At 59.4% G+C, this 27,727-nt stretch overlaps 1 protein-coding gene across 7 annotated transcripts; it reads left to right on the top strand.

Moving 5' to 3' along the window:
- Positions 1-1,085: 1,085 nt before the first annotated feature.
- HIF3A (hypoxia inducible factor 3 subunit alpha) lies at positions 1,086-27,727 on the top strand. 7 transcript variants are annotated; one of them, XM_067556802.1, is made up of 15 exons: positions 1,086-1,147; positions 15,426-15,619; positions 16,126-16,262; positions 16,578-16,662; positions 17,086-17,195; positions 17,919-18,130; positions 18,769-18,875; positions 19,349-19,496; positions 20,103-20,263; positions 20,831-21,063; positions 21,362-21,439; positions 21,806-22,188; positions 22,517-22,628; positions 22,839-22,935; positions 23,459-27,727. In XM_067556802.1, exons 1-15 carry the CDS (start codon positions 1,137-1,139, stop codon positions 23,608-23,610), a joined length of 2,220 nt encoding a protein of 739 aa, XP_067412903.1. In that variant the 5' UTR covers positions 1,086-1,136; the 3' UTR covers positions 23,611-27,727. The 7 variants fall into 7 exon arrangements, with proteins under 7 accessions (XP_067412903.1, XP_067412898.1, XP_067412902.1 ...); XM_067556797.1 differs by lacking the exon at positions 1,086-1,147 and adding an exon at positions 6,483-6,585; XM_067556801.1 differs by lacking the exon at positions 1,086-1,147 and adding an exon at positions 6,507-6,585 and having other exon boundaries at positions 15,429-15,619.

The raw sequence follows: 27,727 nt of genomic DNA, 5'->3' as shown, positions 1-27,727 counted from the left end.
ACCCACTTTGCTCATAGAACCATAGAAGATGAGGGCTGGAAGGGACCCCAGAAGGTATCTAGTCCAATCCCCTGCTCAAAGCAGGACCAACCCAGACTAGATCATCCCGGCCAGGGCTTTGTCAAGATGAGCCTTAAAAACTGCGAAGGATGGAGGTTCCACCACCTCCCTCGGTAACCCATTCCAGTGCTTCACCATCCTCCTAGTGAAAACGTTTTTCCTAATATCTAACCTAGACCTCACCCTTTCAACTTGAGACCATTGCTCCTTGTTCTGTCACCTGCCATCACTGAAAACAGCCTAGCTCCATCCTCCCTGGAACCCTCTTTCAGGTAGCTAAAGGCTGCTATCAAATCCCCCCTCATTCTTCTCTTCTTCAGACTAAACAAGCCTAGTTCCCTCAGCTTCTTCTCATAACCCATGTGCTCCAGCCCCCTCATCATTTTTTTGCCCTCTGCTGGACTCTCTCCAATCTGTCCACATCCTTTTTGTAGTGGGGGGCCCACAATTGGACACAATGCTCCAAATTCGTCCTCACCAATGCCGAACAGAGGGGAATAATTACTTCTCTCGATCTGCTGGCAATGCTCCTACTAATGCAGCCCAATACACCATTAGCCTTTTTGGCAATAAAGGCACATTCCATCACAACCCCCTTCTTGGGGTCTGGGTTTATTCAGGGAAGCTAAACTCAGACATAAAACCCACAGGCCCCCGCAGGGCAGGGCTCTGACCTCAGCACTTGAGAGCGACATCTTTTGATCTGTTTTTTATGAGGTGACCTGCTCTGGGGCTGGGCTTGTGGCTTGGTGCTGACACCCTCGCAGATGTCCTGGAACCAGCTCCCGCATCAGGGCTGCCTGAGGATCTCTTAGATCAAGAATCAGCTGCAGCCTGTTCCTGGACCAGGTGTCTCTGGTTGGCCTGAGCCAGGGTTCAAGACTCCTGCAGGCAGCTCCCTCACTCCTCTGCTTGTTCATGGATGTATAAACAGGGGTATCAGGAGCAGAGGGATTATTTTATCTCTGTGTTTATCACTGGTGCGACCACTGCTGGGATCCTGGGTCCAATTCAGCGACCCACAGTTCAAGGACATTGATGATAAATTGCAGAAGGAACAGAGAAGAGCCGCAAGAATGATGAAAAGGTTAGAAAACCTGCCTTATTGTGATAGACTCCAGGAGCTCAGTCTATTTTAGCTTAACAAAGAGAAGGTGAAGGGGTGGCTCGATCCCCATCGATCAGTGCCTACCCGGGGAACAAATATTTAATAGGGGCTCTTCAGGCTAGCAGAGGAAGGTCTAACATGATCCAATGGCTGGGAGTTGAAGCAGGACAAATTCAGACTGACAATAAGGTGTAAATTTTCAATGGTGAGAGTAATTAACCATTGGAACAAGTTACCAATGGATCGTAGTGGATTCTCCATTGCTGACAATTTTTAAATCATGATGGGATATTTTCATAAGAACTTAAGAATGGCCATAGTGGGTCAGACCAAAGGTCCAGCTAGCCCTGTGTCCTGTCTTCCGACAGTGACCAGTGCCAGGTGCTTCATAGGGAATGAACAGAACAGGGCAATTATCAAATGATCCACCCCTGTCGTCCAGTCCCAGCATCTGGGAGTCAGAGGCTTAGGGATGCCCAGAGATTGGAGTTGCATCTCTGACCATCTTAGCTAATAGTCATTGATGGACCTATCCTCCAGGAACTTATCTAGTTCTTTTTTGAACCATGTTATACTTCTGACCTAAACAACATCCTCTGGCAAGGAGTTCCACAGGTTGACTGTGTATTTGGTGAAGGAATACTTCCTTTTGCTCATTTTAAACCTGCTGCCTATTAATTTCACTGAGTGACCCCTGATTTTTGTGTTAAGTGAAGGGGTAAATAACCTTTCCCTAGTCACTTTCTCCACACCATTCCTGATTTTATAGATCTCTATCATACGCCCCTTAGCTGTCTCTTTCTCTAAACTGAACAATCCTAGTCTTTTTAATCTCTCCTCTCATGGAAGCTGTTCCATACCCTTAATCATTTTTGTTGTCCTTCTCTGTACATTTTCTAATTCTAATATATCTTTTTTGAGATGGGGCAACCAGATCTGCACACAGATGCCACAGATTTATATAGTAGCATTATGATATTTACTATCTTATCATCTATCACTTTCCTAATGGTTCTTAACCTTCTGTTAGGTTTTTGAGTGCCCTGCACATTGAATGGATGGTTTCAGGGAACTATCCACAGTGACTCCAAGATCTCTTTCTTGAGTGGAAACAGCTAATTGAGACCCCATCATTTTATGTGTATAGTTGGGATTATGTTTTCCAACGTGCATTACTTTGCATTTATCAACATTGAATTTAATCTGCCATTTTGTCACCCTGTTTGGTGAGATCCCTTTGTAACTCTTCACAGTCTGTTTTGGATTTAACTATCTTGAGTAGTTTTGTGTCATCTGCAAACGTTGCCACCTCACTATTTACCTCCTTTCCCACATCATAGACTCATTGACTTTAAGGACAGGAGGGACCATTATGATCATCTATTCTGACCTCCTGCACAACGCAAGCCACAGAGCCTCACCCACCCACTCCTATAACAGACCCCTAATCTATGGCTGAGTTCCTGAAGTCCTCAAATCATGGTTTAAAGATTTCAAATTACAGAGAATCCACCAGCAAGTGAGCCATGCCCCATGCTGCAGAGGAAGGCGAAAAACCTCCAGGGCCTCTGCCAATCTGCCCTGGGGGAAAATTCCTTCTTGACCCCAAATATGGCGATCAGTTAAACCCTGAGCATGTGAGCAAGACTCACCAGCCAGACACCCGGCAAGAATTCTCTGTAGTAACTCAGAACCCACCCATCTAACATCCCTTCACAGGCCACTGGGTATATTTACCGCTAGTAGGCAAAGATCAGTTAATTGCCAAATTAGGCTGTCCCATCACACAATCCCCTCCATAAATTTATCAAGCTTAGTTTTGAAGCCAGCTAGGATTTCTGCCCCCTTCCCGCCCCCCCGCTCCACTTGGAAGGCTGTTCCAGAACTTCAATCTGATGGCTAGAAACCTGCGTCTAATTTCAAGTCTAAACTTCCTGATGACCAGTTTATATCCATTAGTCCTTGTGTCCACATTGGTGCTGAATGTAAATAAGTCCTCTCCCTCTGATATATTTATAAAGAGCAGTCATATCTCCCCTCAGCCTTCTTTTGCTTAGGCTAAACAAGCCAAGCTCTTTGAGTCCTCTCTCCTAAGGCAGGTTTTCCATTCCATGGATCATCCTAGCAGCCCTTCTCTGCACCTGTTCCGGTTTGAATTCATCTTCTTAAACATGGGAGATAAGAACTGCACACAGTATTCCAGATGAGGGCTCACCAGCGTCTCGTATAACAGCACTAATACCTCTCTATCTCTACTGGAAATACCTCGCCTGATGCATCCAAGGACCCCATTAGCTTTTTTCATGGCCACATCACATTGGCGGCTCACAGTCATCCTGTGATCAACCAATACGCCCAGGTCCTTCTCCTCCTCTGTCACTTCCATCTGACTTGTCCCCAATTTATAGCAGAAATTCTTGTTATTAATCCCCAAATGCATGACCTTGCACTTTCCACTATTAAATTTCATCCTGTTTCTATTACTCTAGTTTACAAGGTCATCCAGATCTTCTGGTTTGATATCCCAGGCCTGACTCCCTGCCCTGAAGTCGGGGTCCAGTTCTCCAGTCTCGGGGTGGTCAGGCTTGCTATGGTGCAAGGGCTGGTAGCTGCTGCCAGGTGGGGGGACAGCATGAGGCAGCCCCAAGGCCTCAGGCAGGGGAAGAGGGGAAATGCCCTGGCCCCTAGCCCCTGCCCCACTCTGGTGTCCTCCAGCAAAGACTGTGGACATGCTGTTCGTGTGCGGCTGGGGTTCTTGCCTCTTTCAGCTGTCCCCAGGGTGATGATCGCTCAATCCCCCTTCCCGCGTCTGGCTCAATGGGGCTTCTTTTGACCACCCCTTTTACTCAGAGTGAAGTGGGATGTGGCGATGCTGTGTTGTCCCCTGCTGGGCACAGTGGATGATCAGTCTCTGAGTTACTGCAGTAGCCACTGGTGTAGGACTGGGACCCATTGGGGACCTGCACAGCCACGGGGGGAGGAGTCCTCAGGGAGGGAAACTGAGGCACAGGACAGGGAAGTGGCCTATCCTAAAGCCATCTAGAGAGTTAGTGGCTTAGGTACCAAATGTCCTGGTCCTCAGCCCTACTCCTCTCCCTGAGCTGGGGAGAGAACCCAGGAGTTCTGACTCCAAACCTCCTCGCTCTCACCACTAGATCCCCAAATTGTCTGGACTGGGGCCAGGATTTCAGCCTTTGTGTCACTTTCCTGATGCAAGAGTGTCCAATGCCCCTCGGCTGTGCTGTTAATGGGGGTGACATGTTCCCAGGGGGTTCATGGTGCTCTCAGGAGAGTTAGGTGCTGCCAAGCTCCATGATTTGGACTTGCCTGGCTCAGCTCCTTGTGCAGTAGCTGGCTTGGAAGCTAAGGGCTCCGTCCCTGCCCCCTTAGATGCCTCCTTCCTGGCCTCCCGGGGCAGTTACTGACCCACACGGGGGCCTCTTCCCAGTGCGCTTCGGTTCGTTTTGCCCCAGACAACATTTAATTGGCAGTGACACGTTTTCCCTGAAGTTTCCATATAATGAAAATGGCATTTTTTTAGAGAAAACAAGGTTTCCACGAAAAATTTCCACCCCGCTCTAGTTCTGCTCCCAGCTCAGGGAGGGGAGTGAGGTCTGGTACTTAGAGCAGGGAGGCTGGGAGCCAGGACTCCTGGATTCTATCCCCTGCTCTGGGAGAGGAGTGGGGGCTGGCATCCACATGCAATGACAACGCAGGAACAGGGTTAGACCCCAGCTCCGTCCCTATCTCCACTACAGGGCCAGGCCACGCTGGGGTCACCCTGTGTGCACAAGTCATGGGAACATGGTTAAAACATGTGTCGGTCTCCTCTGCGTTGCATGATTCAACCGCGTTGGGGATGACACACTCTTGTCATAGGGCCAGGTTTTCGGATCCACGTTTGTCAGGTGTGGGCCACAGCTCAGACACCTCCGTGTCTTGTGGGCAAGGCAACACTGAAGCGTGTGGCAACTGTGTAGAGGCCATGTGTCCACACACACTTCCAGGGAGGTGGTTAGACTCTGGTGTATGGGTCACATTTTAAAGGTTCCACCAGGGGATTTTGCTTGACCCAGCTGTCCTGACCTGGGAAGGATTCTACTGTAGATAGGACCTTCCTGGGTCAATCTGGTCTCAGTTTACACTGGTGTAAATCCAGAGTGACCCCCGCTAGAGTCACTCCAGATTTATACTTGGGTCACTGAGAACAGAATCTGGCTCCATTTCCACTGATGTTAGTGAGATCACGTAGCATTAATCGATTCTGAATTCCACGGAAGTCTATGGAGCCAGTTTGGATTGACATCAGGGAAACAAATCAGAATTTAGCCCTGCAGTCTGTGGAGTGACACCAGATGGTATAACTGAGATTTCAAATTGGGCCAGGACTCCCTCCTCTTTGCTGAAGTCACTCCAGATTTAACTGGATGTAATGGATCAAAATCTGATCTTGGCTGTGGTTAGCCCCAAAGCACTGCTAGAATAAACATGATTAATAATAGTAACGAAGAGTTGTCTGCCCAGGGAGCTAATCCAGAATCACTCTGCATGTATAATCTTGTTCCTGCCTTGTTCTGGTTTAGCATAATCGACTTTGGAAGTGGATTCAGATAAATCAGAAAAGAGCACTCCTATTCTGGAATAAGAGCATCTACATATGGAGTTATTCAGAAATAAAATACTCCCCTTTAAATTCACATCCTACCTTAATCCGAATTAATTTTTAAGTATAGACAAGCCCTAAGTGCAGTCAGGGGAGAACTCCAAATTTAGTCTGGGAGAGCTGAGATCAGAGTCCAGCACTGTCCCCATTGCAGGTGGGGTTACTCCGGATTGACGCCCTGGAGCTGAGATCAGAGTCCAGCCCTGCCCCCATTGCAGTCAGTCAGGGGTAACTCCGGATTAACACCTGGGAGGAGATCAGAGTCCAGCCCTGCCCCCATTGCAGATGGGGGTGACTCTAGATTGACCCCAGGGAGCTGAGATGAGAATCTGGCCCTGCCCCCATTGCAGGCGGGAGTGACTCCGGATTCACCCAGGGCCGGATCCTCCCGGTTGCAGCCCGGCTCCCGGCGTAGCTCGGTGGGCTCTGTGGACAGCAGCGGGGGGGAAGCCGGACTGACGCCCCCGCCGCCCAATCCCCTCGCGCCGCAGCACAAAGGGCCTGAGTGTGCAAGCCTGCTCCGGGCGGCGGGGACGGGGTCCGGGGGGGGGCGCGGGCTGGGGGAGGGGAGCCAATGGCGCGCCTGGGGGAGGGGCAGGGCGGGGACGGGGAGTGGGTTTCACGGGAGGGAGGTGGCGGTGGGTAGCTGGGGGACGGTCGGACGGACCTGGACCGGAGTCAGACCGGAGCGGAGCAGAGCAGGGGTAGGGCGCGCTGCGGAGCGAGCCATGGAGAGCAGCCTGCAGGGTGCGAGGTAATGGCCCCCCCGCCGGGGTGAGCCCTGAGCCGCCCGGGCCAGGAGACCGGAGCCGGGAGCTCAGGCCCGGGGTGCAGCCATGCCCCTCCCCCCCGGCGCCTTGGGAACTGCGGAGTCAGCAAGATCCCAAGCGGGGCGTCATTTGCTGTGGGGCACGGGGGGGGGGTCAGACTGGGGTCCCCCCACCCCCCCGGATTTTTCATAGGTCTCCGCGCTCCCTCCCCCACCCCGCAGGATTTAATATAATCCGTGCGATGGTCCCGGGGCCGATCCTTCCCCCCCCCCCCCGGGATGTTTCTGAAGTGACCCCCCCCCCCCCCGATTTCAAGAGGTTTGTGCATGGGGGGCTGGCGAGAGACGCTCCCCCGCCCCCCAGTTCTGCTTGGAGGGGGCGATATTCCCAAGCCCCCCCCCCGCCTGCAGGGTTCCGGGGGGCTGCTCTCGATTGCCGGGGGGGGGGGGGGGGGGGCGGTGATTTGATCATGGGAAAGTTTGGCTCCTTGTGACGTCAGCGGGTGACTCTCACGGGGGGTGGGGGGTTAATTCTCGGGCGGGGGGTGCACCCAGCTGAGCGGCAGCCACAGCAGTGCCACGTCCGAGCTGCATTAAGCATGGGGGGGGGGGGGACATGGGAGGAAGACCCCCCCCCATCTCATCTGATCTGCTCACCAGCTTCTGCAGCCAGCCAGGGCCTGGCTCCAGCCCAGGAGGGGGCGGGGCAGGGTGCGTGTGAGCAGGTCCCCCCCCTTGTTTACAATCCTGTGCTGGGTCTCCATGAGCTGCCCCAACTGGGGCAATGGGATTTGAGGCCCTCCCGGAGAGCTGGGGGTGGGGGGGAATCCAGCCTGCTTTACTTTCCCCGGCCTAGAGCCTTCCGGGCAGGGCTCTGATCACCTGTCTAGGGTGAGGGTCGGGCAGGGGCTGCATCTAGACACGCTCGTGCTAAGCTGGAGCTGATTTCTGTGTAGTCCCCCGGGGCTGAAATCCAACCAAACTGCACTTGGGGAGCTTGGACCCGGATCAGAGCTTGCCCTGGAGTTCGGGGGGCCTGGTGCTGGAAGGGAGAAGGCGAGCGGTTTGGCCTTGAGAGAGCAGGCACTCCCTCGAGCAAAGGTGCAGCTCACCTTGGCGGGGTTGATCCCAGCCAGGTGACGGCTCCAGATCAGAACCGCGGGGGTGGGGTGGGTGGGTTGCATCTGGGGCTGGGTGTCTTGTTTCCTGTCTGTTATAGGAATGGGCTGGAGGGTGTGAGGTTTGGAGAGGCTCCCAGCTTTCCTGGATCTCCGGTGTGGGGATCATGGCTCTGCTGCTTACAGAAATGAGAGCAGGTCCGGGGCTTGAGTGGGGGGTGACCGGCTCCAAAGTCTGCCTTCTAGCCGCCCTGACTTCTAACGAGCCGAGTTATCCTCCGCGGGCGGCTGTCGGGCCCACGGCACTGGGCTGTGCCGGGAGTAGGCCGAGCGCCAGGTGGGTGTGTCGGGCTGGCATTTCTTTGGGGTGCGCCGGTTTGCCCTCCGGCCATATCCCCTGCTGGGGTAAAGGGACTTTGGTTCCAGTGGAGCAGGACTGGTCTATACCAGCGGGGAATCTGGCCCCTTCTGAAATCTGGCTGGCGTCTCTGTGACCTTGGCCAGGCTGATGTTTGGGGCATGTGAGAAACCCCTTCCCCACTGGCTGCAGGTGATGAATGGGGCTGAGAACCCCCCGTGGTTGGCGCTTGCTCTGTGCAGCCGCCGGTTTGGTACAAATCCGAAAGCCCGGTGTGCTGTTCTCCTCTGTATTGTCCCCTCTTGCCTGGGGCGGGGATCACTGCGTGCCCAGAGCCTCGCCACCCGTGCAGTCTGTGGGCCTAGGTCGGGGTGGCACATCGTGCCCACACTGCACTAAGATATCCCAATCCTTGGACCCCCCTGCTCCTGTGCCTGGCACCCTTGTCTACCCCCGGGATGCTTCCCTGGCCATCGCTGCACAGCACCCCCTCGCGGCTGGCATACAGCTGGGAGACATTTTCTTGATGCCTTGTGCTCCCGCCCCCCCATGCCGTGTGGTGGGCACAGAGGGTGCTCCTGGCCCACGGTGCTCCTTCGTTGTGGCGCTCTCAGAGCTGGGCATGTATCCCCCCGGGTACAGCTCCCTCCTCATTGGGCGTCCCAGCCTGGCACCCAGCCTGGCCCAGCCCCCGCCTCCCCATGCAACCCAAGCAGCTGACTCTTTCCCTCCTGGGTTCCTCCCCAGAGTAACGCGGCGTCCGGCTGCCCGTGGGCGCTTGCGGGGCAGGGGGTGCGCGCCACGTGCGTGTGTGTGTACATCACGTGGTTCAGCCCTGTGCCAAGACGTGACGTTGCGGGGGAGGGACTGCGCCCTGTGGTGCCGTGCGGAGCAGTCAAGTGCTGCTGATCGGGGCGGCACTGATCCGGGTCGAGTGGAGGGGGCTGGTGACAGGCGCTGGCGTTCGGGGCCGTTGGGGCGACTTGGTGGGATGTTGGCATGGCAGCCGGGCAGAAGCGGCACCTGTGGGGTGAGTGGCTGTGGCGTGACCAGCACCCCTCGCTTATCTCGCCAGCATCTTCCTGCCTTCTCCTCTCCCCTGGCTTCCCTCCTTCACCCATCCCTGCCTTTCCTCATCTGTCCTCTCTGTCTCGCTCACGCGCTTCTCCTCTCCCCTGTGTCCCCTGCCCCACTCGTCGTCCGCTGAAGGCCCCCAGCTTTGCTGTTTAGTAGCTTCCCACCCCGGCGTCAGCGGGCATCTCTCTGCGTCCTGAACTGGGCTTGTGCTGCTGCCCTGGCTGGACTGAAGTGGGTTGTAGTCTCTGAGCCTAACTGGTGGGGGGGCTGGCAGGGGGCATGGTGTGATCGGGTGGGAAGGGGGGAGCAGCGTAGCCAGGATGATCAAGAAGCAACTTCCGGGGGATCTCCCCTGCCCAGTAGCATGCATCTGGGCTGCTGCAGACTGAGCGACAGGCACTGTGCATGAGGTCCTGTCCCCCACCTGTGGCTGTGTCCGGCTCCAGCCTGGGAGGTCGTCTGGATGGTGTCATTTGAGGGGCGCCTTATTCCTCTAGAGTCTAGTCCTTTTCTCCGGCTGGCAGGTGGGTGAGTGGGGTCTAGTGGTTAGAACAGGGGGAACAGGGTCAGTACTCCTGGGTTCTCTTCCCAGCTTGGGAAGGAGTGCGGTCTAGTGGTTAGAGCAAGGTGGGGGCACTGGGTGTCAGGACTCCTGGGTTCTATTCCTGACTGTGCCACCATGTAACTTCGGGGCAGTTCCCATCCCCTGTCTGAGCTGCGATTTCCAGCCATGCAGAGCAGGAGGGCTCCCGGCTGAAAGGCTGCCAGGATCGGGATCGTGTTGCGGTGGTGCGCAGGGCTCTGTGTCTGCGACAGGTGATCAGCAGGCGGCAGGAGTGGGGCTGGAGGCATCGCCGCACGGACAAGCTGCTCCGTGCTTGGGTGGCTGCTTCTGTGGCTAAAATAGAAAAGAAATGGCAGGGAGTCGCCCCAGGATGAGCTGGTGTTGGTGTGCACGGGGTGAGGGGGGTGTATTCTGCCCAGCCAGATCTTTGTGACCCTCCAAGGGAAGGTGCTTTTCCCAAACATGAATAAGCCACCCCCTCTACCTCCGGGGGGTGATGCAGTGTCATCACCCCCCTTTACAGCTGCAGAGCCAGAGGTGGCAGGGGACACCTGAGGTTGCACGGTGAGGAATAGAACCCAGGAGTCCTGGCTCCCAGCCCCCTCTGCTCTCACCACTAGATCCTCCTCCTTTCCCTGATCTGGGGCTAGAATGCAGGAGTCCGGCTTCCTAGGCTTGTATTTATCACCAGACCATCCTGCCAGCCCTCTGCCCAGAGAGCCAAGGCCCTGGCAGGATGGGCTCTAAGAAGTGCCTGTGGCTGTTCTGGTTCCATTTTTCTGTGGGGTGCAGGTGGGGATCTGGAGCTGTGGGGGAGCCAGCTCCTTTCTCGATCCCCTCTCCAGTCTCACAGCTGGGTGGGCGTGGTGGGCAACGCTTCCATGAACCTGGTCAGGCATCCCACTGGCCAGAGCTGGGCCTGGGGGCAGGGAGCTGGGGGGGGGGGGTGAGTGAGGTTGGCAGATGGGAGCAGCAGGGGAGAGTTGGCAGGTCACTGGGGCAGGCTACCCCCCTTGCCCCTGCAGTTCTGTCCTTGGAGCCCAGCGGGGGATCGCTTTGGGGGCATTGGTGCCCCACCCCAGTTGTGTGCCCGGTTACCCTGTGTTACTCTCCTGCCAGTTTGGCTCCCCCCTGGTTCTGAACCCATGCCTCAGACCCCCCTGAACCTCATCCCATATGTCCCATGCTGGGTGTCCCACCCTCGCCTACAGGGGAAAGCCCCATGTGCCCCATGATCCAGCTGGGGGGGGGGGCTCCCTCCAGCTCAGCAAAGGGGCTTGACCCCCCCAAGCCAAGAATGGGCAAACTCGCTAGCCTGATCTGGTCCCTGCCGAGAAGCCTTGGCCTCCCTGCTACGGAGAGCCAGGGGGTGGGTCCCAGCTGGCAGGACGGATCCCCGCCCACCAGCCCCCACCTCCCTTAGAGCAGGGCCGTGGTGCGGGGAGAGCTGGCGGAGGAGGGGAATGGGGGACACAGGCTACAGCCCCCTGGCTCGGAGGCAGCTGCAGCGCCCCACGGCAGCACCACTTTCCAGGCCAAAATTAGCTGGGCGCTGGGAGCAGGAAAACAGGAAAAGGCCTGGCCTGGCCGGCTGCCTCCCCCTCCCCTTGTCAGGCTCACGTAGCTCTGGGCTGTCTGCCAAGGGCGGGGGGCGGGGGGAAGAGAGTGTTCTTCCAACCTGCTTCCCAGCCCTGCATCAGAGCTTCATGGGGAGGCCAGACACCTGCCCCCTAGAGAAGGGATTAACCCCCTCCCCAGAGCAGGACGCACCTTTCTCCCTGCACAAGCTCTCGCGTTCGTGCCTGCCCTGAGCAGTGAATGGTGGGTGACAAATTCAGAGCTGCGCTGTTTATAAGTGGAAGTAACAGCGAGAGATCCGGCCGCGCAGAGGGTGAAAATCAAGGGTGACAAGGGGGCTGCAAGCTGGGTTTGGGATCCAGAAGGCACTGGCTGTGCTTCTGGTTCTGATCTGGTTCCAGGTGTGGCTAGGATCTGATTTTGATCTGGATCTGGCTCAGTTCTGGATCTAGTTCCGATTTGGTTCTGGTTTGGCTCGGAGCTGGTTTTGATCTGGGTCTGACTCAGTTCTGTCTCAGATTCTGGTCTGGCTCAGTTCTGGTGCTGAGCTGAGTCTGGCTCGGATCTTGTTTTGAGCTGGGTCTGGTTGTGACCTGGTTCCGTGCTGGCTCAGCACATTCATTCCCACGCAGTGTTCTTGGCTGGCTGGGCTGTGGAATCGCACCAAGGAGAGGCTGCGTTGCCTGCCAGTGCTCCCTCCCCCTCCCGCCCCCCCCCGGCAGTGCCAGGATGCAGCAGTGTGGCCTGTGGCCATCCCGGCTCGTGCTGTTGACTGGCACCCATGCACGGGCTGCACGGGGCTGGGCGTGGCACGGGCTCGGATGGGAAACCCCGGACAGACACTCTAGCTATCAGCTGTGTGACGTGATGTTGGCAATTCACTCTCAGCCGGCGCTGGCCCCAGTGCCCCGGTGTGGCGCTAGGGAGCGCTGTGCTGCAGGGAGTGGGGCAGGGGGTTCAGTAGGGGATGCTGTCCCCTTGCAGCCAAGGCTGGCCCCAGGGCCCCAGTCTCTTCCTCTCCTGAGCCGTTGGGGGGCATTGCTGTGAAGTTACAGCTGCCAAGTTCCACCCCAGAGGTGGCTGCATTTCAGTGTTGGGCAAGGGATCCCTGTACAAGCAGTCCTTAACATGCTGTGCGCATGCATGCATGTGTGTGTGTGTACCACTGCACAGCTGTGAGTCATAGGTCCTGTATTGCTCCTAGATGATGGGGATTCTCCGGTCTCTCTCAGAGCAGGTCTCTCTCTCCTGCTGTGGCTGGAGTTGATGTGCCTTTTGCCCAGGTGGGGGCGGGGGCAGGTTTCCTCCTTTTACCCCTGGCTGCCCCGGGCACCACCTCTCTCCTTCCACCCATGCGGGGGGGATGTCTCCCTTTGCTCTGAGTCAAGCTATCCTCACCCTTCCCCACTGTCCCCAACTCTGTTAGAGAGGAGGGGGCTGGGCAGGTGTGGAGGGGGGTTGAAGGCAGGGAAGGGACGGGGCCAGTCCCTTGGTGAGGGGGCAATGAGGCTTCCCATCCCCTTAGACCTTGGGAAGCCTCGGGTACAGGGCCCCCTCCCCCACCGCACTGCTCCCCCTCCGACAGAACGCTCCCAGCCCGGAGGCCCCTTTGGGGGGACGAGGGGCTGGGTGCTCAGGCTTTTTGCCCACTCGGGTAGATGGGGGGGCAGGTGAAGGGGGCTGCCCTAGAGCATATTTGGGGGGGTTGGGGAATAGGAGCGACCCCCTGGCTTAGACTGTAAGGGAAGATTTTGCCCGGGGGGGTTAGGCTGTTTTGGGGGGTGATCCTGCCTGGGTGGGTGGGCCTTCTTGGAATGGGACCTGGCGGGGGAGGGGGTTGGTGGTTAGCTGAGTCGTGGGGCTGGAGGCTGACAGCCCCCCCCCCCTCCGCCCTTCCCACAGCTCCCGGCAGCCAGACCTGGCACCCAGCCCGGTGTGCAGAACACGGTGTCCTGGACAGGCTGCCAAGTGCACGTGCGGACACAGCACGAGCGGGAGGGGGGGCGGGGAGCTGTGCCATGGGGATAGGGATCAGAGATCTGTGCTGTGGGGGAAGGGAGAGGATTTGATCAGGGATCTGTGCCGTGGGGAGAGGGAGGGGGTTGATGCGGGGGGGAGGGGGCTGTGCCGTGAGGGGGTTCATGGGGGAGTCTGTGCTGTGGGGGGAGGGAGAGGGCTGATGGGGGGGGTCGTGTGGGGGAGGGGCCAGTGTGATGTGAACGGTCTGTGCTGTCAGGTAAGGGGTGATGTGATTTTGGGGGGATCTGGGGTACCTTCTGGGGGGCAGGTGTCCTCTTGTTGTGGGTGAAGGACCCATGATGGGGGTGTTGGGCAGAGGTGCTGTAGTTCACAGGCAGGTGGTGGACAAGTGAGTTAACTCACCCGAGGAGGATTCCTACTCTGGGTGCTCGCATCTCCGGGGCCCCACACTGGGTGCCGGGCAGGGCACTGCTCCAGGGAAGCTCACAGCTCCAGGATTCACCCCTCAAGCTGAGGAGCAAAGCTGCCTGCTGAGCCCTGGCCTGTACTGGGGGTGTGAAAATTGAGGGGTGTGCGCGTTTGGGGGCTACCTGTTCCTGGACTGCACCACCTGCTGTCCTGTGCTCGGTGCCGTAACTCAGCCATCATAATACGACATGGGGGAATGCTCCCCTCCCCACGAGTTTCCTTCGGGGCAGGCGTCAGGGCACGACTGTGAAGAAGCTCTCAGCCACGCCTCCCTGTGCTGCACCTCCTGCACCAGCCTTGCCAGCACTCCCCTGGCATCCCGCCCCGCGGCACCCGTCGGACAGAGAACTTGGGACATGAGTGAGCGGCTCCCTGATGGCAGGGCTTGGTATGCCGATACCCTCCTGCCCCACGCTGCCCCCCACCGCAGCCTCCTGCTCTGGGCAGTGGGTACCCCAGGTTCTAGCCCCCTTGTGAGGCCCATGCTTTCCCCACTGGAGCATCCCCCATCTTGGGGGCTAATTTCTGCTGCCCCCTCATGCCAGGTTCCACCTCTGGCCGCTAGCCAGGCCCCCAGCAGCCCCTCCCACAGTCATTGCTGGCGGCTAAGCTGCTATTAACCTTCTGGCAAAACCTGTGTTCTCCCGGGCGCCCGGTTCCCAGGGTGGGGTGGGAAGTGGGCAAAGGGCCAAGGACAGAGGCAGAACAGGCTGTTCTCTCCTGGGCTGGGCGGGAGGGGGCTTGGCAGCTGGGCCTCGCAGATTGTGAGAGGGTCCGGCTGGAGGAACGTGATCCAGGCGGGGAGGGAGGGAGGAGGGGGCAGGCCCGTGACGCCAGCGGCGCAGAGACGGGAGATGGTTTGGGTAGGAGCTGGGGATGGGGTGGTACTGGGATATTGGGGTGGGGAGTGTGCTGGGGTGGTGGGATATGGGGGGCACTGGGATGGGTAGGCGGTGGGGTGGGGAGAAAGGAAATGCCCCGTCTCTTTCTTGTGCATAGTTGGCTTAGAGTCCCCTTCCCCATCACACACTGCCCCCCTCCTCTTGGGGTTCCCCCACATCTCACCTTGCCCCCAATCCCATTCCCTGTATTAAGGTCTGTTGGGACCCCCCACGGGAGCAGGCTCTGAGTGACCCTGCAGCTGCTGGGGTGGGGGGGGGGGCATGTTGGGAGCTTCATGGCTGCATGGGGCATTGTGAGGTGATCTAGGGGTGTCCTATCAGCCTGGTGGTGCCCCAACCCCCCTCCCTGTTCCTCTCCCCTGCAGGAATATGCTGAGGGGTGCTGGGAGGCCCTGTCCCCTCTGCCACCCCACATGCAGGAGCTGGGTGAACGGGGTTCAGCATGATGGTGTTTGAGTGTATCCAGAGGTGCGGGGAGCTGCATCCTGCGTGGGTGGGGATGGGGGGCTAGAGCATGGAGCCTTCCTGCCCCTCCAAAGTCACAGCGAGTCAGCAGGACAGCTGGGAATAGAACCTAGGAGTCCTGGCTCCCAGCCTCCCCTGCTCTAACCCCTAGACCCCATTCCCCTCCCAGAGCTGGGGAGAGAACCCGGGTGTCCTGCTTCGCTCTGGGGTGCGTGCACACTGCACGTGGGTGGCGGCGAGCACTGGTGGCCAGAGGGAGGGGCATGAGTCCCCATGGAGCAGGTGCCCTGAGCTGGTGCCATGTCCCCCATCAGCAGGTCTACAACGGAGATCCGCAAAGAGAAGTCGCGGGACGCGGCACGATGCCGGCGGAGCAAGGAGACGGAGGTGTTTTACCAGCTGGCGCATACCCTGCCCTTTGCCCGGGGAGTCAGCGCCCATCTGGACAAGGCCTCCATCATGCGCCTCACCATCAGCTACCTGCGGATGCACAAGCTGGTCACCTCGGGTGAGGCCCCCTCCCTCCCATTTGGGCCGTGTCCGGGATGTTCCCGGCTCCCCACCAGTGCTCAGAAGGATGAGGGGAGGCTCTGCCTGTCTGCCCTCTCAGCACCCTATGGGCTCAAGGGGATCACAGGCTTCAGGGAGCCACGGCGGGGGGGGGGGGGTCAGGAAGGGGATCCCGTCCCCCTGGGCATCATGGGGGAGACTCGGCTGCCTCAGAAGCATCTGGGATAAGCCAGGGCTGGGCATGGGCTGGATGGGCCCATAGGGCTGAGCTGAGTTGATGGGGGAAGGTACCAGGCTGGCTGGGTCCCTAGGGCTGATGTGGGCAGCGGGGGCCTCTTAGCATGGGGGGGAGCTTGCAGGGAGGCTGGACCCTGTCTCCCTCAGACTGGTTTCTAGTGGGTACGCCCAGCCCTGCTAGCACAGCTGCCCTGGGCCCCGTTACAGCCCTGCCCCCTGCCCCAGGGACAGGAGGCCTGCGCTGACCCCTGTGCTTGTGGCCAGCAGGGGCGTGGTGCGGGCAGGCAGAACAGGTGGATGCCTGTTACCTGAAGGCCCTGGATGGCTTCATCATGGTGCTGACCGAGGAGGGTGACATGGCCTACCTGTCGGAGAACGTCAGCAAGCACCTGGGGCTGACCCAGGTGAGTGGGGCCCCACTGCCATGTCGGCCCCTGCGGGCTCCGTCTCCAGCTCCCCAGCCCCCTCTGGCCCCAGCCCCCTCTGGGGTGTCCCATGCCCGCGGCTCAGCAGTCCCCGCTCTGGGGAGAGGTGTGGGGGCAGGGGAGTGCTCTGCTGGGAGGGCTTAATGTTGTCCCCCCCAGCGTGCTGGTCACCCAGCTCCGGCATGCAGGGACCAGGGGCCCGCAGGGGCGGCGCTGAGCATGTGGCTGAGGGGCAGGCCTGGCGTAGGGTGCCCCCCCTCCAACCTTTGCTGTGATTCCCCCCTCGCCCCCCAGCTGGAGCTGATCGGACACAGCGTCTTTGACTTCATCCATCCCTGTGACCAGGAGGAGATGCAGGACATGCTGAGCCCCCGGCAGGGTGAGTGCTCCCCCGCCGTCCCCCCCAGGCTCACCCCCTGCCAGGTGAATGCTCCCCCCAAGTCCCACCAACCCCCCAGGTCTCCCCCACCGGGTGAGTGTTCCCCCCCTCCACACACCAGATCCTCTCACAGGGTGAGTGCCTACTCCCATGTCAATCACCTACCCTAGCCCCCCACTATCCCATACACACCCCGTCTGATCAGCCCCCCTGCTCGAGCCCCAGTCACGAGCACCTGACTTCTCACCCCTCACTGTCACACGCAGCCCCTGTAACCCCCCCACTCTCACCCACTCGTGTGATTACTGTCCCCCCAGTCCCACAGCCTCCACTGTCCCTCCCCACCTCCAGTCACACGCCCCCCATGGGCACCAGCCTCCCCCCGCCACTGTGTGATGCTGCCCTGACCTCTCCCTGCCGCAGGCTTCTCCAAGAAGAAGGAGGTGAAGACGGAGCGCAGCTTCTCCCTGCGCATGAAGAGCACTCTGACCAGCAGGGGGCGCACCGTCAACCTCAAGTCAGCCACCTGGAAGGTGAGGGGTGCGGGGGAGATAGCTGGTACCAGGGGTGTCTAGAACAGCTGGGGGAGAGGGAGGAAGGAACTGGATTCTAGAGCAACCCAAGGTGCAGTGGGAATCAGCTCTGGAACAGTAGTGGAGGGATTGCTATGGAAACTGGGTTCTAGAACAGTACCAGGGAGTTATGGAAACGGGGATCTAGAACCCGGTGTGGGAGGTCGGCATGGATATGTGGTTCTCGAACAGTGGCAGGTCACTATGGAAACAGCGCTAGGCAGTTCTAGAGCCGCACTGGGGTGAAATTGAAATGAGGTTCTAGAATGGGGCAGAGGAGGCTGGCATGGACACGAGCTTCTGGAACAGCGGGTGGAGGGGAAGAGCTGCTATGGAAACGGTTCTGGGACAGCAGTGGGTGGGTTGCTATGGAAACGGTTCTAGAGCACTTGGTGGAGGTTCTGAAATGGTGGAGGAGGTTGGCCTAGATATGGACTTCTGAAACAGCTGTGGGTGGGTTGCTATGGAAACATTTCTAAAAAAGAAATGGGAGTTGCTATGTCAACAGGGTTCTAGAGCAGCAGCAGCGGAGGGTTTGCTGTGGGACAGTGGCTTTGGAACAGCGGTGAGTGGGTTGCCTTGGAGACAGGGTTCTAGACAGTGTGGTGTCCAGGGCGGAGCCTTGTGAGGTCTCAGGGGCGGAGTCAGGAGCAAGAGGCTCTGATTGGCCACCCCTCCCCCCAGGTGCTGCACTGTGCCGGCCACATGCGGTCCTACACGCCAGCGCAGGAGGGGCCGGAGGAGTCGGAGGGGGGATATGCGGAGCCCCCCCTGCGCTGCCTGGTGCTGATCTGCGAGGCCATCCCCCACCCCGCCAACATCGAGACCCCCCTGGACAGCGGCACCTTCCTCAGCCAGCACAACATGGCCATGAAATTCACCTACTGCGATGAGAGGTGAGGGGGTGTGGCTTCCTGGGACCCCGCCCTCTCCAGAGGCCCCACCCTTACAGTGTCCCGTCCCATCCCTGCCCCTCCCCTGCCACATGGGGGTCCCTCCCCCATGAAGAACCCCTCCCCACCTTTCCTTCCCCTTTGCTTCTCTGCACCACCCCCATGAGAGCACAGCCCTGCCCCTAGGCACCCCTCCCTTTCCACACCTTGACCCCACAAGGGATTCCTGCCCCACCCCCACTGCTTCCCCCCCACCTTGCTCTCCTGGAGCGGTTTCTTCCCTAGGGTCCCCTCTGTTCACCCCATACTGCTATTGCCCCTCCCAAGGGGCCACTCTGCTCATCTCTGTCCATCCCCTCCCCCACAGAGCCCCCCTCCTATCTCACCGTCACAGCCCCCCCACTCCGAGCCCTCCTAACTCTCTGACGCTGTGATGGCTCTGGGGGTGACAGCTGTTCCAGGTCCAGCCGATCTCTCCTCCATGGGGGGGGGGTGTATTGGGGCACCACCCCCGTGCTGGGGTTGGAGGGATTACTCAGAGCTAGGTGAGATCTGGCCATGGTGAGGGGGAGGGGTCGATGCTGGAGTGGGGGAGGGGTGTCTTGCTGACTGGACTCCTTCCGCCCCCGTCTCCTGGGCAGGATCGCGGAGGTGGCAGGGTACACGCCCGACGAGCTGCTGGGCTGCTCCATCTACGAGTACATCCATGCCCTGGACTCCGACTCCGTCAGCAAGAGCATCCACACTTGTAAGTGACCCTCTCGACCTCCTCCTCCCCATCTCTGCGGATTCCCCCCGCCCCCCAGCTTCCCAGCAGAGACAGACAGAGACTCCGGATCACCCTGCTCCAAGCCCCCCCTCCCTCCCCTGCTGCTGCTGCTGCTAAGGGAGACTCCCTTTACCTATGAGCAGTACTGGGGCTATGACATGTGGCTGAGCAGTTCCCATTGCATCCAGCAGGGGGCGAGAGTGAACATTGCATTCTATGGGAGACGGTGTGCTGGAGCCGACCAATGGGCTCATCCCGCTTGGTGCATGCACCCCTCAGTCAGACCACGGCTGTGCAAGAGTTTCCTTCTCCACTGCACCCCTCCCATCCATCCGTGCATGCCTTCTCTCTCTCACTCCGTCCGTCCCTCCTCTCTCTCTCTCTTTCTGTCTGTGTCCGACCCGTCACGCCCTGCCCATGGGCGGCTCTGACCCCTGTGCTCTTTGCCACAGTGTTGAGCAAAGGGCAGGTGATGACGGGCCAGTACCGCTTCCTGGCCAAGAGCGGGGGCTACCTGTGGGCCCAGACCCAGGCCACCGTCATCTCCAACAGCAAGAACTCCCAGCCTGAGAGCGTCGTCTGCGTCCACTTTGTCCTCAGGTGGGAGGGGCTGGGATTTCGGGGAGGGGCCCGTCTATTGGCGGGCTGGGGGTGTCGTGGCTCGGGGCCCCTGAAAACGTGCAGCGGCTCAGCCTGGCCCCCGCTGGCTCTGCCCAGGTTGGGGGGTGAGGCTGGGACTGGGGAGGCTGGTGGGTCTGACCCAGAGACCAGCTGGGCTTGGCTCAGTGGGTGGGAGGGGCATCCTAGGACTGGCTAAGCTCAGTCGGGGGGCAGGGGACGCAGGAACCAGGTCAGGGTGAGGGGTGGGGATGACACGGGCCTCAGCTCGGTCCATGTCCTCTGGCTGAGCTGGCAGGAGCCGAGCTGTAGCAATCCCACGGCTACCAAGGACTTCCAGGCCATTCCGTGGCTGGTGATTTGTGGCCACTCGGCCTCCCCCGAGACAGAACCCCAATCACCCTCTGCCAGTGGAGCTGAAGGAGAATCCCCATCAGCTGCCGGCAGTATAGGGGACTTGATACACAGCAGAGCACTTCCAACAGCACCGTGCAGGGGACAGCGGTGGAACTGGTGTGAGCTTCTGGCTCCTGACACTACAGGGTCCTTTTGCCTCCCCCTCACTCTTCCCCTCCCCTTCCATTACAGCCAGGTGGAGGAGACGGGCATGGTGCTGTCACTGGAGCAGACTGAACGCCAGGGTGAGGGGCGGCGCCTGCCCCCAGAGCCCAACCCTGCCTGCCAGGCCAATGGGAGCCCCGAGGAACCCAAGTCGGACATCGGGGAGACCGTCCTCAACCTTGGCTTCGGTACGAAGCACGGGGAAGGGATCCTGTCTGCTCCAGTTGGTTACTGGTTTATTTGGGGACACTGGGATGAGGAGTTGGTTGCTGAAGGGAGTGAGATATGGGGCTGAGGGGTCAGTGGGGCATGTGGTGGATATGCTGGGTGTCTTGGATGCCAGGGAAGTGAGCTATGTGGGGTGGTGGAGGTGCAGTATGGGGCGGGGGCGTTCGTTGGGTGCGGATTGGAGTCTCAGTGGGGTATGAAGAGGTGGGTTGGTGGGGTCTGAGGTGGATGTCAGTGGGTATGGGGTGGCATAAGTGGGGCACAGGGCAAGGCATCAGGCGCTGGGTGACTGGGATGTGAGGTGGTGTGGTATGGGACATCAGAGGTGGGGTGGGGGGGCGCAGGGTAGGGAAGCAGAGGTGGGGCACAGAGCATCAGGGTTGTGGGGCATGGAGCGGAGTGGTAGGGGGTGGTGGGGTGTGGTGGGGCATTCGGGTGTCTCCCGGTGCTGGGGCAGGAAGGGAGGGGCTGGAGGTGTGGGAGGGCCACTCCCCCCACCCCCTGTGACCCACGCTCCCCCCCCCCAGAGCGGCATGGCCCCCGGCTCCTGGCCTTCCTGCGCCCGGCCCACGTGAGTGAGGCCGAGCTGCAGCGCGACCCACGTCGGTTCTGCAGCCCCGACCTGCAGCGGCTGCTGGGGCCCATCTTCGACCCGCCCGGAGCCCGCGCCAACGGGGGGGGGCCCCTGCCGGCACGGTCTGCCCCCCGCCCCCCCGAGCCCGACCTGCTGCCCCAGGACTCCACCGAGAGCACCACCCCAGTAAGGAGCCTGCTGTGGGGCAATGAGAAGGCCAGTGGGGGGGAAAGATGGGGTGCAGGAATGGGGGCAGAGCCTGCATCACGGGGTGGGGAAGAGATTGTGTCTGGGGATAGTGAGGGGAAATGGGGGGCAGTGGGGGAATGGGAGAGGGGCTGTGTCTGTGTGGGGAGGGGCTGGGGACAGTGAGGGAATGGGAGCAGTGAAGGACAGGGGCAGGGGTTGTACTAATGGGGGCCAGGTGCTATGAAGAGGGGGCTCCCGTTTGGCCCGTGCTCCCCCCTCCATCCCTTCCCCCCAGGCCGAGATGCTCTTCGACGTGCAGAACGTGCAGAAGCTCTTCGCCTCCACCCAGGAGGCTGTGGAGACGGCGCTGAAGGTACGGGTGGGGGGCGGGGAGGGGAGGGATGGGAGACAGCGACCCCTATTGCCCAGGGCCTCTGGACGCAGCCAGGGAGTCGCTCATGAGACTCAGACCCAGTTACTGGCTCCTGGATCCCCACATGTGATCCCACCTCAGTCCTTGTACATGCAACCTCTGTGCCTCATCCCAGAGGTGGCTGCATCTCCATGCTGGGCAAGGGATCCCAGTATAAACAGCTGCTATGATGCCCCTCAGAGGTAGCTGCATCTCTGTGCTAAGTGAGGGATCCTGGTATAAACAGCTGCTGTGCCCCACCCCAGAAGTGACTGCATCTTGGTGTTGGGTGCGGGCTCCCTTGCCAACGCTGTGATCCCCCTGCAGGATTACGAAGGGCTCGACCTGGAGATGCTGGCTCCGTACATATCGATGGACGACGATTTCCAGCTGAGCAGCACCGAGCAGCCCCCCTGGCTGGCTGAGAAGCGGGGCGATCCTGCAGTGGGCAGGGGAACGGGCCCCCCGCCGCCCCCTGCCTCGCCCCCGCCACGTCCCCGCTCCAGCAGCTTCCATGGGGTGTCTACCCGCCCCCCCGACCTGCCTGGCCTGCCCCGCTGGGGCAGCGAGACCAGCCTGAGCCAGCCCCGGTTCCTGCAGCCCCTGGGCGAGGAGCCTATGGATCTGGAGGGGCCTGGGTCACCACCGACAGCAACCCTGGGAGGCAGCCGCAGGGATCACCCTGCCTCACCCCTTGGGGCTAGGAAGAGGTGAGAGCATGGGACAGAGGGGCTGGGGTGGGGCATGGGCCATGTAGCCCGGTATAGCCCCATCCCTGTCAGCGAGATCAGAGCCATGTGCCCAGCTAGCCTGGTAGCGACCCCGTCCAAATTTTAACTGTAGTCAATTCCTGCAGCAAGGAGGCCCCCAGGTGAATTCTTTGCTTCCTTTGGTCCCTGAGACATTTTTCTGCCTTGTAGCTGCCTTGCCTGGATCCCCCTTGTTCCTGCACCGGGGGTGAGGGACAGGGCGGGCCCATCTGGCCAGCTTCATGCCAACCAGCTCCTTACACGCCCCTCTTCCCCCCACACCACATAGGGCCCTGGAGCTGAGCCTCGAGGAGGAAGGGGCCGACTTCTTAGAGGCGGCACCCCTGAAACGTGCCCATGGCTCCGAGCCTGATGGCTTCCTGCTGCCCTCCCTCAGCCTGGTACGTCTGATGATCTGTGACTGGGGGAGGCTGGTCTGAGAGATTCAGGGACCTGGGGCTGGCCAGGGGCATCAGGGAAAGGGTGGGGTGGAAGGAAGGGATCAGGTTGGAATGTTTGGGAGAGGGGCTGGGTGGGGGCAGGCGGGGGAAATGGGGAGACGGGGCTGTGTGATTTCCTGTCCTCTCAGCTGCACCCACTGCCCCTCACAGGGTTTCCTGCTGAGCGTGGAGGAGGGGCTGGATGCTGGGGACCCCCGGGGCGGCACAGCGCTAGGGAGGAAGCTGCTGACTCTGGAGGAGCCAATGGGTGAGTGCTGCATGGCGAGGGGTCTGGGCTCCGTCTGAGTCACGGCAGGGGAGGCCAGGGCGTCTGGGGGGCAGGGAGGTGGATCTCCCCACCCACAGCACATCTTGTCCCCCCAGGAGGCACCTTGCTGCATGTTCCCCCTGGGGGTGGGGTTCCTTCCTGAGCCCCTGCTGGGGAACTGCTCCTGCCCCAATGCGTGAGGGCAGAGACCTGCTGCCCTAGAGAAGGTCATGGCAGACGCTGCTCTCGCCCCCTGCCTCTGGGGCTATGGGAGAATTAATGTAGCAGTGCAGGGCATACAGAGCGGAGCAGTTCTGGCTGCAGCCAGCAGAGGGCATCAGCACATTTACTGGTTAGCTCCTTGCATTCCTTGGCTGGGCTCTTTGTTGCTCCTGTCTTGTTAACCAGCGAAACTCCCTGCCACATGAGATTAATTTTCACCCTTTTATTTTCTGTCCTCTCCTAACCCCCCTTCCCTCGTCCTGTTGTCTTTCACCCCCCCCCCCCACCCTGCCCCCTCCAGCCCTGCTGGGCGACATGCTGCCCTTCGTGGTGGATGGTCCCGTGCTCTCCCAGCTGGCCCTCTTCGACAGCGAGGATGATTCCTTGGAGCAGAGCGGCGGGCACTTCCAGCCGGGCGAGGAGCTCCTGGGGGAGCTGGACCAGGCCACCTGATGGGCCGGGCCCCTACTCAATGCTCCCACTCTGCAGATGGGACAAACCGAACCAAACCCGACCCCTGTCTGTCCGGGGGAAGGCACCTGCCTCTCCCCGCCACCCCCCAACCAGCAACACTCACCTGCTCGCCTTCCCCTCTGGGGCTCTGAGAATGCTACCTACCTCAGCCATGCCCCCCACGGGCATTCTGTTCCTTAGGCCCCCCCCAAAAATACTGGGGTGTGAGTGGGAGGGGAGCTCACCAGCCCTGCAATGCAGCGTGGGGAGGAGCGAATCTCCCTTTAATGCTGGCTGCCCCTGAATGGTGCTGGGGGGGGGGATGCTGCCCCCTGGGGGCGACTCTGGGGATTGCAATAGAAGCCAACCAAATGGGGGTGGGGGCAATTCCCCACTGTGCCCAGGAGGGCGTCTGGACCAGAGAACCGGACTGCCGTGCTGGCTGGATCTCGGCCCCGAAGGGGGATCTCGATAGCCAGGGGATGTTGGCAGGGTTGGTGAGAGGGGAGCGCGGGGGGTGGTTCAGCACTGAGCTGGAAGGGGGAGAGGTTGGGAGTGGCTCTCCCTATGTTCCGCTCCCCCCACCCCACCCGGCCCCCCTCTTTCCCTACCCTAGCTGGGACCACCCTGAGGGGCTGGGGGCAGCTCATTCCTCGCCCTCCATCCTTACCCAGAATCCTCCTGGTGCCTCTTGCCGCATTTACCTCAGTAAGGCCGTCCCCTCTTGCCCCTGGAGGGAGGGAGCACAACGGGGGCCGCGGAACGACACCTCATCTATCACTGACTGGCAGCTATTTACCCCTGGCAGATTTGGCCCCAGGACCCTAAATCTTTGTTTTTTTTAGTGGCCAAAACTGTGGCTTTGGTAGCCATAGTGCAAGCGCTGCAGACGCTGGGGCCAGGTAAGCCGGGGCAAGCTCCCTCTCCATCCTTCAGCTGAACAGGATTGTGTTTCCGGAGCCCGATGGCTCCTACCACCAACTGCCCTGTCTGAGCCTCGTGGCCTCAAACGGCCTGGAGCCATGGCTCCCTCGCTCTGCCTCAAGAGGGGCCCTTTTTCTGGGGGGATCCTGGAATTGGGGAGATCCATCTTGCACCTCAGGGTGTCCCTTTGGAGTGCCAGCATGTTATGGCAAAGGGGGGGTGTTAATTCATAGAGGAGCAGAGAATTTCCTTTTAAAATGGGGGTTTTTAAGCTTGGTTTCTGCTCCCCGGCTGCTCTAGCATGGGGGTGATTTGGGAGACAGCTAGTGTCAGGGGCCAGCCTGGGTCCAATTCTGCTCACACTTACACTGGAGGGGGGAGCAATGCCAGCTGAGCACGCCCCCACCCTGCAGATACCACGAACCCCTGAGCTGTGCCGGTTCCCGTCCTCCTGCCCCACACGCTGCCATTTCTGCCAGCCGCTCTGCACAAGCAGGGTGGGTGATGGTGAACCAGGTGTGATGGGGCCTGCTGGGGCTGCAGGATTGGGACCCGAGTCAGGACAGAATCGGGCCCTCAGTTGACTACATTGAGAGATGAGGGACATGGACAGGGAAAATCATCCTGTTCCGATCCCCGTGAAATCCCACAGCAGGGTTTCCAGACCGCTCTGCACCCCCTGCCCACCACTTGTCTTTCCTTCCCCTAGCTGCGTGGAGCCTGGTCTCCCTCAGCCAGGGGAAGAAGTTACTCAGCAGTGAGCCCTGTCCTGGTTTAACAGTTTCTCTATCCCGACGGGCTGTTTTTCTAAAAGCTTGGCTTTAATTCAAACAGGGATGAATTGATCAGAGCAGAGGTTTTCCCCCTGTGGGCCACAGACCCCTGGGAAGCCACAGACTATGACTAAGATTTCCAAAGGGGGCCAAAGTGCCATTCGAAATGGCTGAGGAGTCCACAAATGAAAAAAGGTTGCAAACCACTGATCTAGATGCTGGCAGCAGCCCCGCCTGGCCTCAGAGCCTCTGGATATGTCAGGGTTGTTTTTACCGGTACTGTTATACTAGTGCAATCACTCACGTGGATGCAATTACACTGGGGTAAAGTTAGACCCCGATAGCTGATTTCCCTTCCAATTCAGGAATAAGCTATCCCGGGATAAGCCCTTTTATCCTGGGACGACTGAGTCTACCCTAGGGGCCATTGTACTGCATTCACTACCCCGGTGTAGTGAAGGCGGAGCAATTATTGTGTGAAATAATCCTGTTTTCCCACCGAGCCAATATCACTTCTGCAGGCCTTGGCCCTGCCGCCATTTGGGTTACCATAGGTGAAAATTTAACTCCATAGATGCCCTTTTCAAAGCCACTTAGTGGGAACGTTTCACAATTATTTGAATTCCTTGAACTAAAGTTGGGGTTTTTTGTTTTCTTTACCAAAGCAAAACATGGGGACTTGCTTTAACAGAAAATCTCTGGTTTGGGATTAAATTGGATTTGCATACCCGGGGTGGGTGGCGGCAGGACAGGGGAGGACATTTCCATCCTGGCTGCTTGTGCAAAACCTGCATTCCCGGCTGGGACCAGTGGTGCGTCGCACTTGTTGGGCACTGGGATTGATGGTTGCATGAGGCATAATGGTGAATCAAGCCGAGTTTTTCCTTAATGGCTGGTTCCCCGCCCCCAGCTGCCCCATTTACACAATGATGGAAACACCTCTTCTACCTCTCCCTTCCTACCGTATTTCCCTGGGGGCCTGCCCCCCGGCATTCACTTTCCCGCTGCCAATTTTGGATAGCAGCTGCTGTAGGGTTGTCAATGTTGGTTGGATGTATTCTTGGAGGGTTCATCACATGACGTAATCTTTCATTCCTGGAGATCAGGCAATGCTGGAGGGCTGGCAACCCATGGGTGAGGGAGGGGAGGAGGGGGCTGAACCGAGCCCCTCCTGGGGCGCCATGTTTCAACGCTGACTGTTAATTGGGTTGCGAATGCGACACGCACACATGCAACACACATGCAACACACGCACAATCTATAGATGGGCTCCGCCCACCCAGGCAGCTGTTCAGAGCCGCACATGGCAACACGCACAGACCGACAGCCTTCTCCAAGCCAGGGGAGGGATGTGCCCAGGGTGCGGGGCAGGGACGTGCTCCTCTTTTCTGGCCACGGCCCTGCCCCGCCCTCCTGGCACCGGCGTTTGGGTTTTGTTTCGTTGATTTCATTTTCCGAGACTGTGGTGCTCATTTTCTTCTTGTCGTTATTATTGTAGGATTAGCGTTTTCCCTCTTGTGGGGTTGTTCTAGGCACACACCCCACCAAAGCCTGGTGCTCCCAACCCCCTGCTGTTGGGGGCGTCTGATATCCCCTTCCCACCCACCTGTCGCCCATAGGGCTCCTCCATTAGCAACACATCTGATACATGGTGATGGGGATCCAAGTTACCCCCCAATCCCTGGGTGCTTATCCTACCCCATGGCAGCTACTCCAGACTGGGGAAACTCTTCTTTAGGAGCACCCAGGTTTTAATTATGGAGGGGGGACCAGAAATACTGTGACTTAGATGTACTTGGATCCCCTCTTGCCCTCCTGTGATATGGGGGGGGGTCTGGGTCTGTGGGAGCTGGTGGATACCCCAATACAACTGGGAGACCCCCTCCCCCCCAATTGTGCATTAGATCCAGCCCTGAGCTGAACAATCGCTGGGGGGAGGGGCTCTTGGCCTTGTGTATCTTGGCTCCTCACAGCCCCATTCCCACCCCGGCTCCCTACCTCAACCTTTGCCCTTGCTATGGGCCAGGAAGCCCAGGGTCTAGTGCCCTGGTATGGGAAGAGAGGGGGGCTGATTCTGACCTTGCTGGCACCATGTAACTCAGGTGCGACCCCACTGAAGTGTGTTGGGTTGGAAGTGGTGTAAATCAGGCGGTACCATTGAAATCAGTGGAGTTAGGCCAGGTGGCCCTGATGAGAGATCAGGACTGGCCACCCAGAGGAGGGCTAGCTGGCGATGGGGGGCGTGGGGGACATCCCCAGGCGGGGGAGGGGGGGTAGCTGGCACCAGGCATTGGGCCATGTGTATTTTTTTCTTTTGTCTCCTCTCCCTGTGTGCGTCCGGTTTCTGTCAGGGCCGGGACTCTCCCCCTGTGCCCTTGGACCTAGCGCTGTTGTGAGACATAAACACGTCTGGTAACGAA

Source organism: Emydura macquarii, unplaced genomic scaffold (genome assembly GCF_026122565.2).
Source record: "Emydura macquarii macquarii isolate MOO-44397 ecotype Brisbane River unplaced genomic scaffold, CSIRO-AGI_Emac_v2 contig_1790, whole genome shotgun sequence".
NCBI classification, from domain to species: Eukaryota; Metazoa; Chordata; order Testudines; family Chelidae; genus Emydura; species Emydura macquarii.
This window is presented reverse-complemented; position numbering and strand designations above follow the sequence as displayed.